General features: G+C 37.7%; 1 protein-coding gene across 1 annotated transcript in view; it reads right to left on the bottom strand.

Annotated features, from left to right (window-relative positions):
• Positions 1-18,596, bottom strand: part of LOC121381567 — a 91,904-nt gene that overhangs the window by 6,164 nt on the left and 67,144 nt on the right. The window contains exons 16-20 of the mRNA XM_041510899.1: positions 17,880-18,049; positions 17,135-17,278; positions 16,555-16,635; positions 12,196-12,398; positions 791-855 (exon numbers count right to left, since the gene is read on the bottom strand). Coding sequence (XP_041366833.1) covers positions 791-855; positions 12,196-12,398; positions 16,555-16,635; positions 17,135-17,278; positions 17,880-18,049 — 663 coding nt within the window. The remainder of the gene's footprint in view (positions 1-790; positions 856-12,195; positions 12,399-16,554; positions 16,636-17,134; positions 17,279-17,879; positions 18,050-18,596) is intronic.

The following is an 18,596-nucleotide window of genomic DNA, read 5'->3' as shown; positions in this document are numbered from 1 at the left end:
CAAACATGAGGCACACACACCCTACTTTTGGAAAAGTTAATTAATTTTACCCTTACATAAAGTAAAGTCCTGTTTATCAACGCAACCCAATAAGTACAATAATGTTACGCCGCCGACTTCCTCTGAAAAATCCTAGATCAGAGCCGTAACGTAGTTTGAAAATCTTTGATCTCGCAAAATAAGGCCAAAAATACATGTGAATCCGGTTGCTAAACCGACCCTAATTTTGTTCGCCATTTTTGTCGACCCTAAACTTCTTTCTATCTGCTGATCTTCAAAACAGTGAGAGGACGCAGCATTTGTTTGAAATGTTACTTTATTTCTCTTTTCCAATACCAGTTTGACAGCTTTTTAGAATTAAAAAAATAAAATAATAATTAAAAAAAGAGAAAAAAATAAGAAGAAAAGTTATAGCCTACCTACATGTACCTACCCTAATTTGTTTTCACATGTAACCAGAACCACATTTTGTTTTTATTTGGTGGAATCAACCAGCACTGTTTATAGGTGTGGCGGCTGAAGATGAGGGGAACTGGCACTCAACTCTAGAAATAACATATTACACACACAAACACAGACATGCACACGCACACACACACACACCCCGCCCCGCTGGAAAACGAATTAATACATGATTGGCCCCACCTGTAGTTCAGTAAAATCTATATGTATACATTAAATTACGAACCTAGTAATTTATGCGTTGCGTCATGGGTTGCCAGCGCCCCGGGGCAAAGTAAGTGGACCGTTAGGGAATTTTGCCAGCGCCCCCTGTATTGATAAACCGTACCAGTATATGCGTTTCCTCAATTAACCCAGACGTTGTCTTTTCGAGAATTAGTGCAAGTTTTCTCTCTGAAATAAATAATAGGTCAAAATAAATCGGCCAGAACCCAACGTTGTCTTTAATTAGTGCAAGTTTTCTCTCTGAAATAAATAAAGGAAATAACAGAACAATTTAAAAGGTAAAATGAGTATATCGCCTGGGATGTATATAATGTGGTGTAGGTCCTCTATTACTGTGCCGCAGTCCATATTTTAGGCTAGTGCTATGAACGACCTAGCCCGAGTACTTGACTGCAAGAGAGATAGACAGACATCTGGACGATTATGACGCTCTCATCTAATGAAATGGATGCAGGGTTTCTGCCAGAGGGTAAAATGGGTATGGCGCCATACCCAAATTTTTATTTTTTTAAGTTAACATTTTGACAAAATTAATGACTCTCATCATTATTGTATGATTTTCTTAAGCCTAACCCTAAATGTAACCCATTTTCTTTGTGGAGGAGGCCCCCCCATAGCCCCTGTTGGCTGTGGTTGCATTCAATAACATAGCGCCATACCCAAAAATTTCTTTCTGGCAGAAACACTGGGATGGAATGGAAAATGGTTTAACGTGCACATTCAGAGCAAGCTGTTGTAGCGCACGCCTGCCCTGGGCACAAGTACCGGCCTCAGCCTGTTCCTCTGTTCAGGACAGGACGTGTAATGAAAGCTGCCTACGCTCTATAAATAGTGGTGATGGTGGTGGGGGAGTGGGGACGTAAATGAAAAGTTAGTTTGTTTTATTGAACTATGCTAATAAAGCACATTGATTAATTAATCATGGCTATTTGATGTTAAACGATGGCCCAGGGGATGGAACATTTGAGGGCCCTAATATAAGGATCCAAAAAGAATAAAAAGAAAATCATGTGATCAAATACAGCATTTCCGACATTCTAAGCACAATAACAGGGAAACCCATAGGTAAGGGCATGGCCTCAACACCTCCTCACTATTATGCAGCCCCTGAATGATTAACAACTGTGTATATGATATGCCACTTATATACATGCAGCTACAAGCAAAATTTGTGTAGTCAACCTGTATTGATTATTTTTTATTGTCAATTACCATGAGATTGTAAACTTTCTAAGAATAGCCGTCACGTGATCCTCTCGATACGTTTTCCCCATACTGACCCTGATATCTGAGACGTGGCTGGATCATTTGACTGTAAACTGTATCAAAATTACCCCGAGTGAAAGGAAATATTCAAAGCACAAAACAAGGTTGGATTCCTAGTTTTAAATGGCTAAATTATAATAGTCACATCCTGGACACTGCAACTTTAAATCGACTGAATGTGCTACTTCCGGCTTAAAAAATAGCACCCGAAACGCTCCGGAGCTCGTATTTCCGACTTTTAATAATAATAATAAAACTAAATAAAGCACACTCAAAATGTTCAATCGACGACGATCGATCGGTGCAAAAGTGGTTGGAGACTATTTTGGTACTTTTTTTTTGCGTCATTTCAATTGGAAAAATTACGTAATTCATAATTTATACAAATTTCAAACATTCGAGTCGATAAAATAGAAAAAAAAAAAAAAAAATAATAATAATTGAAGGTGTAGCAGATTTATTTTAAACAATTATTAAAATTGTTTTTAAACATACTTTGTTTTACTATTAGTGTACTCAGACACAAACAAGTTGTTTTACAACTTGGAAATATGTACTTAACGGTATAGTGCTTTATGTTTAAAACATGTTAAGGTAAAATATTGTTTTGAAAATGGGGAGAAAAGTAGGATATGTTTAACTGTTATTGAGGGGAATGAACAGAACACTTGCTATGACTGAAAACTCAAGATAACATCTTTAAGTTACTAATGGTGGCAATAAATGTATCAATGCACCACACACAAAAACAATCTCATCATATGTCTTACTAAGGGGCAGTCCATTATTTTCAACATTTTCACGAGCGTACAAACCGTACGCCGGGGGGGGGGGGGGGGGGGGGGGGGGTTAAGGGGCCAGCGTACACTTTTTTTGAAAATAAAAAATGTCGATCAACATTTTTCATTTGGGGATGTACACTTTTAGGGGGGGGGGTCAAAAGTGTGCGCTCATGAAAATGTTGAAAATTATGGACGGCCCCTAAGAGCAAGTGGCGTAACTCCCTTAAGAATCCGGGAATTTTTTATCTGTTCAATTTTCCTTTCTACATGCATTCTGGCAGATGCAATTCGTTTTGTTATTTCGACTTTAGTTTTTAAAAATTGTTCTTTACATTTGAATGGTGGACAATACATTTTCACTCCTCTCTTCATCAAATCCTGCTTCAAATGTATAAAATCCTTATTTACCATAACTGCATCACCAGGCTTTAATTGTTCCAGTAAACCACTCGCTCTGGTTATTTCAACATCAGAAGCACTACCACTCCATAGTTTTGAAATTAAAACAACTGCACCAGTCTTGCTTATTCCAATGAGAACTTTAAAGATATTATGCGATTTATAACTGGAATATGTCATTGATTGGTTTTCCAAAGAATCTAAATCTAAAATAATTCTGGTATCACTAATTTTTTTTTTTACATATTTCAGACTTGCTATATGTGGTTGTGCACAACTGTTTACCCCACATTCCAGCAGACTTTAAAAAAGAGCAAGAAACACAATGTAATTTGGCAAGCCAGTGTAAAACTGCATATCAACATTTGAATCTTGTATATCCTCAATAATAATGTCTGGCCTGCTAGTACCAACACTAACGTCACACATTACTGGAGTGTTCTGTATTCCAACTGTACATGACTGTACAGACTGTGACTGGATGGCATCTTCATCCAGACTCGATTCATCACCAGCTGGTTTGGCATATCTGAAAATACAAGAAACTTATTACTATTATTAATAAAATAGTACAGATAACATACCATATGTTTGAATATATATTACTGCACTAGAATGTTGATTTAAATACAACTTGATCTGTATACATGTACATAAAGATTATGTGAAAATTTCTACCTAGTCTTTATGCATTATTATAAACTCATGCATAATGAAATTGCCAATTAGCTAAGCCTTCCGACCCCTCTCCCCCACCCCCAAATTTTCCCAACCAACCCCAACTCTGCCCGATGACCTCAACCTTTTTCTTTCTAAAAATACATAAATACATGTAATAATAAAATAATAAAAATAATTTTGTTTCTGTAATGTTTACAAATGACATGTTACTGTTCGGAATATAAACATTTGTCTTACATTCAATAATATACTCTTCAAAAGAAGAAACGCAAAACCACATTGTCGTAACATTTGGAGAATTGATTTAATTATTGAATGGTGAGTCTGATAATTACCAAATGTTGCAGGATTGTTCACAATTCACTCTAGTCCATTGTGAGTAAGTGATAGGACACACCACCAAGGTCAAGGTCATCTGGAGTCAATACCGGGTGTGGCCTCCGCGTGTGTTGACAACTGCCTGGCACCGCCTGACCATTGAAGCAACCAGAGTACGGATGACGTCCCGGGGGATGGTGGCCCACTCGGCCTGCAAGGCTGCTGCCAGCTCGGGCAGGGTCTGGGGCTGTGGTTGTCGCTGTCGGAGGCGTCGGTCCAACTCGTCCCATAGATGCTCAATTGGGATCAAATCCGGTGATATCGATGGCCAAGGAAGGACATTAATGTTGTTGTTCTGTAGGAAAGCCGTTGTGAGACGTGCTGTGTGAGGCCTGGCGTTGTCATGTTGGAACACTGCGTTGGCGTTGGCCATAACTGGAACGATGTGTGGCCGGAGGATCTGGTCAATGTAGCCCTGTGCATTCAGGTTGCCCTGCACGTGGACCAGGTCAGTTCTGCCAGTGTGTGAGATGGCTGCCCACACCATGACACTACCCCCGCCGAATCTGTCCACTTCCTGCACGCAGTTTGCTGCTTTACGTTCACCACGACGCCTATACACGCGACATCTTCCATCATGACGTCGGAGCAGAAATCGGGACTCGTCACTGAACCACACCTGTCTCCATCGTAGTTGAGGCCATTGTCGATGAATCTGGCACCACTGCAGTCGGAGTCGACGGTGTTGTGGTGTTAAGATGACACCTCGAACTGGACGTCTGGCACGAATTCCAACCTCACGTAGGCGGTTCCGTACGGTCTGGTCGGATATCCTGCGCAAACCTGGTATTGCTGCGGCTGTGGAGGTGGCAGTAGTCAATCGTTCCCGAAGGTGGCGTACCCGTATGTAGCGGTCCTGCCCGGGGGTAGTGACCCGTGGTCGACCGGATCTAGGGAGGTCACGTGTTGATCCATGTTGCTGGTAACGGTCCCACAGTCTGGAGATGGTGCTTGGGGACACATGGAATGCCCTGGCAACGGCCGTTCTGGATTCGCCTGCGTCTAGTCGGCCGATGGCATTGTTTCTCTGCGGTTCACTGAGACGTGGCATGTCCTGGATTGTCAACTGTCGGCCAGATACAGAGGCCAGGCAAGCGAACACCCTGCACTTTTATACTGTCGGTGTTCATGCTGCACGTGCAGACAACGCACGTGCAGTGGTGACATGGTTTGCACGTGGCTGCGTTTTTGCGAATATTCACATTTTGGAACTTTATTGTACAGTAGCTGCGTTTTATCGAATGTAACCGTGGGAATGTGTTTGGGACATGCAATGACCTTATATTCACAAAGCATGAACCGGTAGGAAACATAAAATCGGAGTTATAACCCATTTGTACCCTTTTGCGTTTCTTTTTTTGAAGAGTATATAAACCAAAAAGGTGTATACCTACCTACCCACCCAATTTAAAAAAAAAAAAAAAATATTTGGGATTGGGGGGGGGGGGGGGGGGGGATTGAGGGGTGACCAACTGGCTGGCATCTTTTAATAGCTTTATAATTCTGCATTATTAATTGCATTCATTAATAAACAGAGTAGAAGGGGTACGTGCAAACTGAATATATATGATTTGGGCAACTAATGTTTAAAATAGTCTGACGAAAAGCTTACCCATGCATCATCTCTACTTGGTTTTGGTTGGCCCAAGTGTGGCACCATCAGAATCAGTAGTTGTGGGGCTCCTCTACAATCTTCGAGATCTGACTGTTGGTCGTTTAGGTGGGTCAGCTATTTGCGCTAAATTTTCAGTGGTTCTCTTTTTAAAAAAAAAAGGTTCGGTCCGTCACCGTGTTTGAAATGGTCAGACCACACTCGCGTATACGCTGTTGGTTTCCGGCATTTCCGGCTTATAGCTATAATCCAGGCCCTTCTAGCATTTTTTTCTTTCGGCTGTTTGTGCAAAGTAACTTTTTTGTTAAATTTGCCTATCTTACCGCGAAAATTATAACAATTTGTCATTTCCTCACGTTTTGACGTTTACGGATTGCACCGGAAATATAAAATACCTACCTATAAGGGACATAACTCGCAAATAACACAATTACGAAAGGCGGGAATTTCCGAGCACACCCGAACGCAACAACCCTGTACATGGAAACAGGGTCAATGACGTCATAAACGCTGGCACATAACGCTCACTTAGCAACGTCGTAGTGTGTTGTGTGTTGTGTTGTGTTGTAGGTTTTGTTATTTGTTTTATTCTTTATGGATTACTTTTGATGTTGGCTTCTGAAGAAAAGGTAAGGATTAATAGCATGTTACATACTTGCTGCTAATGGACCAATGTTGCGTGTTTTTTTTCTAAGACTAAGCGCAAAAACCTCCCGAAATATTTGACATTTATTAGCCAATATTCAATGTGCTTTAATGGTGTCATTAAACGAAACCGTTAGGCCTACCTTTACCATAATAATATACAGTATAGCATATATGTACTGAAGGTAAGATGTTTGTTTTCGGCTATTGAAAAATGTTTGTTTTGTTTAACGACACCATTAGAGCACATTGATTTATTAATCATCGCTGGCACGCCGGAAGCAAGTAGACATTGTTGACAGATCGAGGGCGCTAAGCAAAGTTTCTAGCGTTGTTCGGGGCTATGTTTCCCCGTAAAATTTTGAAAACTAGATGTCATGAAGTGCAATGTCCAGCATTCTAGAAGTAAAGACCGGCCTCGGTGGCGTAGTGGTTAGGCCATCGGTCTACAGGCTGGTAGGTACTGGGTTCGGATCCCAGTCGAGGCATGGGATTTTTAATCCAGATACCGACTCCAAACCCTGAGTGAGTGCTCCACAAGGCTCACTGGGTAGGTGTAAACCACTTGCACCGACAAGTGATCCATAACTGGTTCAACAAAGGCCATGGTTTGTGCTATCCTGCCTGTGGGAAGCGCAAATAAAAGATCCCTTGCTGCTAATCGGAAAGTGTAGCCCATGTAGTGGCGACAGCGGATTTCCTCTCAAAATCTGTGTGGTTCTTAACCATATGTCTGACGCCATATAACCATAAATAAAATGTGTTGAGTGCGTCGTTAAATAAAACATTTCTTTCTTTTCTTTCTAGAAGTAAAATTTATCTATGTCTTAAGATTTACTACCAATTATCTTTTGTTTACATATTGTCTTAGAGGAAAACCGCTACATTTTTCCATCAATAGCAAAGAACGTTTTACATGAACCATTCCACATACAGGGTAGCATATATCACGGCCTTTGATATACGTCATAGTGCACTGACTGGAACGAGAAATAGCCTACCGACGGGGATCGATCCCAGACCCACCGCGCTTTACCACTGGGCTACGTCCCATCCCCTTGGCCCTTGAAAGTCAAACAGGAAATCAAAACGTATTAGGTTTTGTTTTTGTTTTGTTGTTTTTTTGTTAATTTTGTTTTTTAATTGTTTTTGTTTTAAATCAGGGCCGTACCCTCGGGGTTGGGGGTGGCGGGGGGGGGGGTGGGGGGGGGGGGCATTTGGCCCCCTGAGAATCTCACTTTTTGTTTTAATCCAGAAAATAGCATACGCACCATCAGTGTTCGAGATTAAAAATGTTGGGCAGTATCCCAATTGGATACTAACATTTCAAAATCTGGTATCACACCAGAGATTTTACTATCCCACTTAAATGAAAGTCATAAATAACATCATAACAAACTTGAAAAACACTGTTTTCGTTTCCAGTCTACTGCTACGCTGCAATCGAAATTGCGGAATTCGTAAAATTCGCAGTCAAACGGAATCAGCAAAAAGATTTGTTGCATCTATTTTTGAGTAATACTGACATAAATTAATATTTAGCAGTAATATATTAGTATTTCTGACATTACTAATGATAAACCTACCTGTATAAATTTTCTGCAGATGTGGAATCAATATATCAAATAAAATTTGAAGGGAGGAAACATCCAACAAAAACAATAGCGACTTAGCGGTTCCCAGTCCATTGCTATGCCGCTATTGCTCCAGTGTAGCATTAGACTGGGTAACGAGTTGGGGGAGATATTGTTACGACATAGCATTAGACTGGGTTCGAGCTCGAAAATACTGTTACTTAACTTCACCAGTAAATGACGACGTTCATTGTTTCAGCGAAAAATAAAAGTGCAGGATTAAAAAAACAAAAAAAACATTGTATGGTATCCCGGTGAGATACTGGGTTATTGAAATCTGGTATCCAAAATTAAATTCTGGTATCCCCTGGATATTGGGATACCGTTAATCTCGAACACTGGACATCTCAGGGTTTAATTTGTATAGTGTTTCTTTTGTTTATAAAAAGTAGTGCCATCCCCTTGGAGTTTGATCAGGGGACGGCCCTGTAACTTTTTCTTTTTTTTGTTTTGTTTGTCCGGTACAAGGTTCCCTGGCTTGGATCCAGGGGAGGGTGCTGGGTATGTGCACCCCCTTGAATTACGAAGTGCACCGTAAAACCCAGTATTTTTCAGAGGAATACGCTACAGTAGGCCTAAATGATATTGTTAGCAAGGAACATGTACATGTATTATCTTGGTTGGCTTGGTGGCTCAGGAAACGATTGCCATCAAGTAAAGCGTGTTGTGAGTGTAATTTTGATTAATGTGGGTACCCTTTTTAAATGTACCAGAGAGAGAGAGAGAGAGAGAGAGAGAGAGAGAGAGAGAGAGAGAGAGAGAGAGAGAGAGAGAGAGAGAGAGAGAGAGAGAGAGAGAGAGAGAGAGAGAGTGTGTGAGTGAGAGTATGCCTCACCCACAAGATGTTGAGCCCCCTCCTCCATACACACTGCAGATATCGTTCCTACAGGCCTGTATATTCAATGTGTTTCTGGTCGTTCTGCTTGTAGCAATCCATAGTAGATTTCATCTCCCAATAATTTTGTACGTACGAAAAAAATACCCAACCCATATATTAAGAAGTAAAAGGATTTTTATGCAACTACATACATGAAAACGATCAGAAACACATTGGATATAGAGACACTGATGTTCTAAACATTTATATTAAGTGTAATTTTAGTCGTTAAAAAGGGTTTATTAGTTGGAAAGATCGTACAATGGCAGCAAACTCAGAACCGTCCCTTTAATTATATTGTGAGATTGTGCTCTTAGGCAGAACATGTCATGATCAAATTACCCTTCTTGGATTTCATGATATGTACACCTGTCTTGTCTTTTAAAGTATCTTTTTCATGTCTTGATCATACAACTTGTGTTTAACAATATTTTGAGGAGACTACGAGTTGACATATGCCTGTTATTGTGCTCAGAAGGCTGGATATGCCTGTTATTGTGCTCATAAGGCTGGAAATGCCGTTTTTGAAGAACTGGGCCCAATTTAACAAAACATCGCAGCCTAGGTTTGCATGCAAAATTAAAACTACGACTAAACTACAACAGTACAACAAATATAGTTTGAACTTTTAAGTACACAAATTTCATTTTCTTTTGTTCTGAAATAGATGCCAAACACATGTAAACATATGGCCCGTATAACTGCTGGTCACAGTAATAAATGTACGATGATTTGTAAAATTGGCTGCAGCAGTTCAAATGTTTCTCGACGAAGCAGGTTCGGACAATCGGACCGTCAAATAGCCTGTATGTATTTTTCCCCCCAAGTCATCGTACTAAAACTGCCCCCTCCCCACTCGTTTCAGATATATATCTATGCATATATTTTTTTGTTTTTAAAGATTTATTTTCCCCAATCCATTCTGACCATGTCAAGGTTGGGGAGCCTTGAATTCATGGCCTTACATCAAAGTAATATAATTTATATAGAAGTACATATAGTCATATATAACAATTCGATACATAAATGCATTTGTAATGTTTTTGTATAAATTAAAGATTGGTAAAAAAACAAAAAACAAATTGCTATGACGCATATAATGGAAAGGACTGGGAAATATAGGAGAAGAAGAAAGAAGATATAAATGGTTAAAACACATAATAATAAATTGATAAATAAATAAATAAGCAAACAAACAAACAAAACAAAACAAAACAAAATAAATAAATAAATAAATAAACAAATAAAATAAATAAATAAATAAATACATGGGTGTGTGTGTGTGTGTGTGTGGTGTAAACCTATACTAGCGCGAAAGGAAAAAGACCTGGAATTCGAAACAAGCTATTGTTAGGAAATACGTTTCAGTCAAAGAGATTAAGCCATGGTGTCCATTGTTGATTAAAAATTTCGTAATTGCAATTCTTATATAAAATAAATCTTTCTATTTCAAAGTTGTTTCGCAAACTCCTTTGATATTTTTTTTTTTTTTCTGTACTTTCATACAGTAGATATAATATTTAATGTTGATAATCAACCAATTTACAAAGTTACTATTTTCGTTATTGATCATACCAAACATAACAATATCTTGACTAAAAATAATGTCAATTCCTGTTTCAGTCAATATCCATTCTCGTATTGATTCCCAAATGTAGTTAACCTTGTTACAGTCAAAGAAAAGACGTTGTAACGTTTCACATAAAGCTTTGCAGAAGTCGCAAGCATTAGAATCCACGTAATGTATCATATACAAAAATGTATTAGTAGTTTAGATTATGTGTACTATTCTATACTGAAACCTTGATAATATTGTGTCTTTCACACATCGAAAAGGAAAAACATAATACTTTTCCCATTTCTTTGTATCATACATGTATCCTTCATTTGCATATTTCAATTGTGCTTTTGGAATGACAGTTTGTGAATTTAACATATCATACATATGTTTACAACCGCTTTTGTCTTTTAGTAAATGTTTTATCTTAAACGGGAAAACAGGATTTTTAAGATTTGTGAAAGTGTCATCGTTTATGTTTTCTAATTTGTTTATAAATGATTTAACAGCATTTGTTATTGACGCATATTCCAAGAAATTTGTATTTATATGATATTTTGTGATAAACTGTACGTATGTTAAAACATCACCTTGTTCGTTTAATAAATCATCAATAAATGTGATACCATTGTTGGTATAATGTTTGTATATAAATTGTTTGTTACCTATACATATTTTGCTGCTGTTATTCCAGATATTAATACTTAATATATCATCCACACTTTGTGGGTTTTGAACTTTTTGTATATCTATCCAGCTGGATAGTGTTTCTCTCCAAAACGTATTGCGAATATGTTCTATTTTGCGCGTTAGGAAATAATCACCTTGTTTAATCATGTCTGTTAACAATATGTTTGTAACCGACTTAAACAAAGTGATCCACTTTGAGTTATTTAAAAACATTCTTCGAATCCATGTACATTTCATTGCTGTTGTAAAATTATTTATGTTTATTATTTTAATACCACCCCTTTCATAATCTTGCGTTATTAAATTTCGTTTCAATTTTTCAGTTTTACTCTGCCAGATAAATTAAAAAAATAATGTATTTATATGTTTTATCAGAATTTCATTTGGATTCGGTAAAGCTATTCATAGGTGAGTTAACTTTGGCATTATTAACGTTTTCAATAACTGTTATTCTTCCTAAAACCGTCAATCTTCTGCAAGACCATACTCTCATCAATTTTTGTACTTCTGATATTTTTGAATCATAATTCAGTTCGATTATATGTTCCATGTTCACTGAAAAGTTGATACCAAGCAGGTTAAAATGATATATCGAGTGAACCCTGTTTATTGCTCCCTTCCATTCCTGAAAAAAATCGGCATCCGCCCCTTGTCCTGATAATTTGATACTCGTATCGTTATCGTTACTCTTATATGGTCCCTGAGAATACTTACACGATATTGCTCTCTCGCTCTCTCTCTCTCTCTCTCTCTCTCTCTCTCTCCTCTCTCTCTCTCTCTCTCTCTGATATGGTGATTATGATATATATTATATATTTGCATCCCGCCACTTTAATTCAGAACAAAACTTGCTCTAAGAATGAAGAAACCCTGCCCCCCCCCACCCCCCCCCCACCCCCCCCCCCCACCCCCCCCCCCCCCCCCCCACCCCCGCTTAAAACATATTTCAGCCACAAATGAATTTCAAGATCAACTAATAGACAAACCTTGGGCATTGTATCTCATCCCCACGTGTATCCACTTGCTTGAGGTTAAGGTAGTGGTTCCTTCAGCCAAATGTCCCGGAATTTGTCCTTTCAATACACCATCTTCGATAAACATGCATATAGATGATCCATTAGTACAGATGATAGGATACCGTGCACTACCATACCCACTCGGCAACTTGACCAGGGCTTCTAAGGTAAAACTAAATAATAAATAAAGAAATCATTGACAAACTAAAACAAAATCAATGCGTTCATCCACTGTGCATATTTGAGAAACATGTTGTGGCTTTAAAAATTGAAATGATGAACCGCGCATTAGAACTCAGAATATATTTTATTTCATATACCCGAACTGAATAGATTATTTATTTCCGTAATTATGGTTTTTGTCGTTAGTAGAACGCAATTTGGGATGTCAATGGTATTTTTGAGCATTACTAGTATGGAATTAAAATACAACATAATTGCAAGCTAAATAGCAGATGAGACATTCCTACCTACATGTGTCTTGAAATTAAAAATAAATAAATACCTGCGATGTGTTTTAGTTTTATCAGTTGAATTTCACCTGCTTAAAAAGTCCGAACCAAATTGTTAACAACTACGATAAATTACTCTCCTACCTTTAATTACCGTTAGATTTCACCCAAATTTTGTACAGACACAAATCGTGAAAAAAATATTACAGTGACACAGATTCCATATACGAGACTGTAACGATGTCTCAATATCAACTTCGCTGACATTGCTTGTTTATGGTATACTCTTCATGAGGGGTGGGTCAATATGATATAATGTAACTACGTCATGACATTCGCTAAGGTATAACGCACTCATCATGACGTCAGATTAATTACGTCACATACTTAGGAGGCTTCCACCCCTCTTGAAGAATATTCCAGGAAAAAGCAAAATAGCAGACTGAAAAATTGCACGTATTTTGCCCTATGCAATCTCAGCGAAATCGATATCGGTGACATTGTTAGTCTCGTATGTGGAATCTGTCACTCTAAAATGTTTTTTCACGATTTATGTTTGGACAAAAAGTGAAGAAAATTTAATTAGGTGATACACATCATCTGTCGTCAAATTGGAGGTAGTTTATCGTGCATTTAATACCGCTAAATGACATTTGAAACCGAAACCGTCATTTATCATAGTTGTTAACAATTTGGTTTGGACTTTTGGTCTAAAAAAAATTAACTGCTTTTTGCGTTTAATAATAACATGCCACAATTTCGAGCCCTGAATTACGATGAAAATTTACACCAGAGTAGACGTCAAATGGCAGTTAGATAATGGTTTTCTAAGGAGGATACGAACTTTTTGTGTAAAAATGGATCTAATTACACAAATAATTCCTTTTTATGAAATTCTGCGTTCGATGAAAACATACGACCTTCACACGAAAATATGGGAGATAACTGCAGTTTAAACAAACAAATAAAAAAAAACACTTATTTTTTGAAGTGCGATCAGTTCTTTAGGATTTTATCCAACATACTTCTTTAACCAAATTTAAAGAAACTGAATCCAAAAAATTGTGATGACCATTTCAAAAATAATGCTTATGAGGTCAAAATAACGAAAACAAAACACACTTTTATACTAGGTTCCAACGTATTTTCGACACAATATTAATTTTATAGACGCTCATATGATGACTTCCCTAAATGTAATTTTTGAGATGCAAAACATATTTACTTGTATTTAGCTACCCTATATTAGAATATAAACTCAAAATATCTAGGTTTTCAAACAATGTAGATAAAATATGTTTACAGGCATCAAAATAAGAGGCCACCGTCTAAACGAAATTTTGGGAAAATGATTTTGCAATATCGGAAAGGGAATTATATTATTTTTAAAAGTGTAATTTGAATAGTTTAAAAAAGAAACTGGATGCCTAAATCTACATGTTGCCATCCGTTTTTGGAATTTGGAGGGGGGGGGGGGGGGCTGATATTAATGTAGGCTAATGGGATCGATTGGTTAATATACTTTGAACACACACACACACACACACGCACACATTTAATAACCGGTCCCTCCAGTTTGACCCCCCCCCCCCTCCCCCTAAGGTTACCGGTATCTTCCTACACCAGCGTTTCGAGGCCGCTGGTGTAGCCTATATCCAACGTTCTAAACTGATTCAGAAAAATTATGAAATCTTGCCAGAGCTGGCAATGAAATGACAAAGATTTGTCTCCAACATGACTGGCATCCAACTGATCTTATAGTAGTATAGTACCATTAATCCCATGTTAACCAATATAATATAATAGAACATATGTTTAACGACACCCCAGCACAAAAAAATACATCGCTATTGGATGTCAAACTATGGTAAATGTAAACATTAAATGATGAACCACATCAACAGACACATTCAACAGTTAAATTAAAACACAGTGTAAAGAACCGTGCAAAAAATCCAATATCACAGATATGTAATATTAAAATTTAGAATAAAAGTCAGTATCACGTAAAAATTGTAATAAAAGTTCTGGATGGAATCGAAAGGACCAAATATATATTTTCTAATTTCCTTGAGATGAGTACACTACACCAAAATGTGGCGTACCGCCAGAGTACACTTACAGTGCAGACACTGAGGTGGAGGATCTTTCTTCAAGATAAATTAATGGGTCAAGTAGGTATGACCAATGCAAGCACGACACACGACTATTTCATCCTTCGTGCACTGCCCATAGGAGGACTGCCACTCTCCCAAGACTAGCTAGATAGCATGAAGCGTGTTCTCAACTAAACCGCTCGAATCATTTTGCCATATGTTTAAAATCAGTATACTACACACCAACCCTGACATGAAGCAAATCCAAAGCAAACTTGGTAGCTGAATCTGCCTTTTCGTTACCCCTAATGCCAATATGGCTGGGCACCCAACAAAATACAATATATTTATTGGCAATAGACAGAAAGACATACTTTCGTATCACCATCCCAATTAAGGGATGGTCCAGCTTCATATTTCGTTAAGCTTGGAGACACGAAAGTGAATCTGAGAAAATAATAAATTTGGATGTACTAGAGTCCTTTATTTCTTCCAATGCTTTAATGACTGCCCAAACGTCAGCACTAAAGATTGATGCTGAGTCAGGCAATCTCATGGAAATTATTGTCTAATGAAAACTGTAGCACAAGCCACATAATTCCCATCCCGTGATCCGTTTGTATAAACAGGAATGTAATCACGGAACCTGTCTCAAATTTCCATGAAAATTGTTTGTATACAACAGCATCTTTACTATCTTTCTTTAGATGCGCAAGATCAAACACAATTTTAGGTGGTGTAATACACCAAGGTGGTAAAACAAAATATGATGGAGCTTTTAGTGTCAGATAAATGTTGAAATCGACAAAAATGCTTAACGCGAAGACCAAATGTACGAATAGCATTCGGCCTTGCATCAAAGAACTTCATATATTTGTTATCAAACACCGCATTATGTGTAGGATGTTGGTGTAGGATCTTGGTGGCATACTGCAGATAAAGCTTTGCATGCCTAGCACCCAAACAAGGTTCATGTGCATCAATGGACAAGCTCTCTACAGGAGATGTTCTAAATGCACCAAGACAAAGCCTAAGCTCATGGTTGTGTATAGGATTTAGCATCTGCAAGTAAGACTTGCGTGCCGACCCATACACAATGCATCCATAATCAAGTTTTGACCTCACAAAAGATCTATACAGACGGATTATAACCTTGCGGTCTACTCCCCATTCCGTCTTACCAATAACTTTTAAAATATTGAAAGCTTTTAAACACTTCTTTTTAACATATGTAAGATGGGTCACAAAATATAGCTTCCTGTCAAAGATAACCCCCAGAAATTTAGTCCCCATGTTAACCAATGCCAGATATATATATATACAGTGAAACCTCTCAATACCGGACCCTCTGTAAACCGGAATTCCCTCAAAACCGGACGTTTTACAGTCTCTTTCTAAAAACCAGGACATAACTTAACCTCTCTAAAGCAGATCTCTTTTAAAACCGGACATTTGTCTTGGTCCCAAGGGTATCCAGTTTAGAGGGGTTTCCTAGTCATGTCTTCGGAATATTTTACAGTACTATGTTGTGGTCAGGGTAAGAATAACAATCTCAACAATGCGGCCAATGTTTGGCCACATTTAGCCAATATTTGATAAAAACCAATTATTTTTCCTAGGAATAGTAATGGGATTGTACTCGATATTAAGAGTAGTAAAATTTCATGAATAAATCAGTTAATTGATTGTTAGGCTCATGTTTTCCAGCTATAGTTATAACCACAAGCCCTATATTAGTATGAATACTGTTACAACAAGTACATGCTCCACAATACACGTACCTTTCTTCTATCCCTAACTGATGCAACATTCCAATCTCGGCATAGTCATCAACACCGTCCATCTTCAAAGCATAATTTTGTCTGAAAAAATAATATCACCTATTGGGAACGGTTCTAAGAATTAGTTTCAATGAGAGTTGTAGTGGTGGCAAGTTTAATAATAATAATAGAGCACATGTATTCACTTCCAGAAAGGACGCCCCATAAAAGGTATTGTAAGCAAATTCCGAATTCTGAACGGTAGAACATTGTATTTTTCCTAAAGAAACATATTCATAAAATAAACGTGAATAGCACTTTAGTCGATTAACCAAAACTATACCTACATACATACATACATACATACATACATACATATATATATGTATATATGTATATGTGTGTGTATATATATATATATGTATATATATATGTATATGTAAGACAAGCTCAATATATGTAATTACAGAAAATGTCAAAATTAGAATACGAGTTGTTCACTAAGCAGCAGCTAAGTGTACAGTACATATTCGTGTTATAGAAATTACTATTGATCACTTAGTAATGGCAATTAATAGTAATATCAATGAAAAGATATTACCTTGTCTTGCATTCGTACCGCAGATTTGACCAAATCACTGCAATTTGATCAAACGCAAAGACTCCCAAACGTCCTCCTAAAATACTCGAGTCGTATACAGGCCCAGAATCGACCATCACAGTGTTGTCGTGTTTTATGATTAATCTGAAATAAGAGAAATGCAACGCAAAATAAAAATCATTACAAAAGCTATATGTTAAGAATCATATGATTTATACCTTAGCTTAAAAATCTACCTGTTTTTACCGGACAGTTACAATTTATACTCTTTCTTTTTTTTAAACTGTCGATGTACCGGTTGATCACTTTTTAAACCCCACCTCTCACTTCAGGTTAAAACGTCCTTACCGCGTCATGCATCGTCACGTAGGGGAGTGGAACAATGTATGCCAATTACCACATAAAATTACGAGTGATATACATGGTTATTTGCACACTTTCAACACGCACACACACACACACACACACACACACACAGAGAGAGAGAGAGAGAGAGAGAGAGAGAGAGAGAGAGAGAGAGAGAGAGAGAGAGAGAGAGAGAGAGAGAGAGAGAGAGAGAGAGAGAGAGAGAGAGAGAGAGAGACGCGCAGGCACGCACATACACATAATTGTTATATGAAAGGAAGATTAGACTGCTGTATTTAAAAAAAAAAAAAATCTGAACATATCGTCCTGACTGGATCCTCAATGTACTTGTAAGTAACTGTGGCATATTATAACGCAGGTAACCTGGCGTTAGGTTTACCTCATATACCCAGTAGATGGGCGGTGGATTATATGCCATCTGTACGCTGTGTTACACTCAAAGCCTTGTAGATCTGGATCCTGCCAGACAATCTTTGAGAAATCCTTTATGGTAGAACTCATGTACAGTAGATAGAAAAAATCACCAGGGGTATGAGCTGTGTCTATGAGCTGAAAAAAAAATAAAAGAAAAAGAATACACAACTATTAACAGTAGTGATCTTTGTGGATGGGGTTGGTTTTTTCTCTCATTTTCTTCATGCATTGTCAGGTTCGTCTCCCAACCCAGAGTGAATGCAAAGGTAGACTTAATGTCTGGTTAATGGGGGAGACGCAAGACCATATATACCAAGTTTCACCCACTTGACGATTATGGGTGTGACTGTGTCATAGGCGAATCATTCAATTAAAACGTCAATCAGGAATACAGACCAATACATTATCAAGTTTGTATAAATTTGGTCTAATAAACGTATTTTAAGCCAGGAAGGAAATGTAAAATAGACATTCCTGAGTTTTCGACTAATAAAATATGTCTTCGATTAAACTTACATATTAAATATATTTTCTTGTTCAGAATATCAGTGTCTGTATATTCAATGTGTTTTAGGTCGTAAGAAGCCCAAACTGGATTTTGTCTTAAAATAATTTCGTACGTACGAAAAAACGATATTTTAGGAAATATGATGGCATTTAACCTAGTAGAAATATTAGAACG

Source organism: Gigantopelta aegis, chromosome 9 (assembly GCF_016097555.1).
Source record: "Gigantopelta aegis isolate Gae_Host chromosome 9, Gae_host_genome, whole genome shotgun sequence".
In the NCBI taxonomy this organism is placed as follows: domain Eukaryota; kingdom Metazoa; phylum Mollusca; class Gastropoda; order Neomphalida; family Peltospiridae; genus Gigantopelta; species Gigantopelta aegis.
Note: the sequence above shows the minus strand (reverse complement) of the source record. Positions and strands in the feature narration are given on the sequence as shown.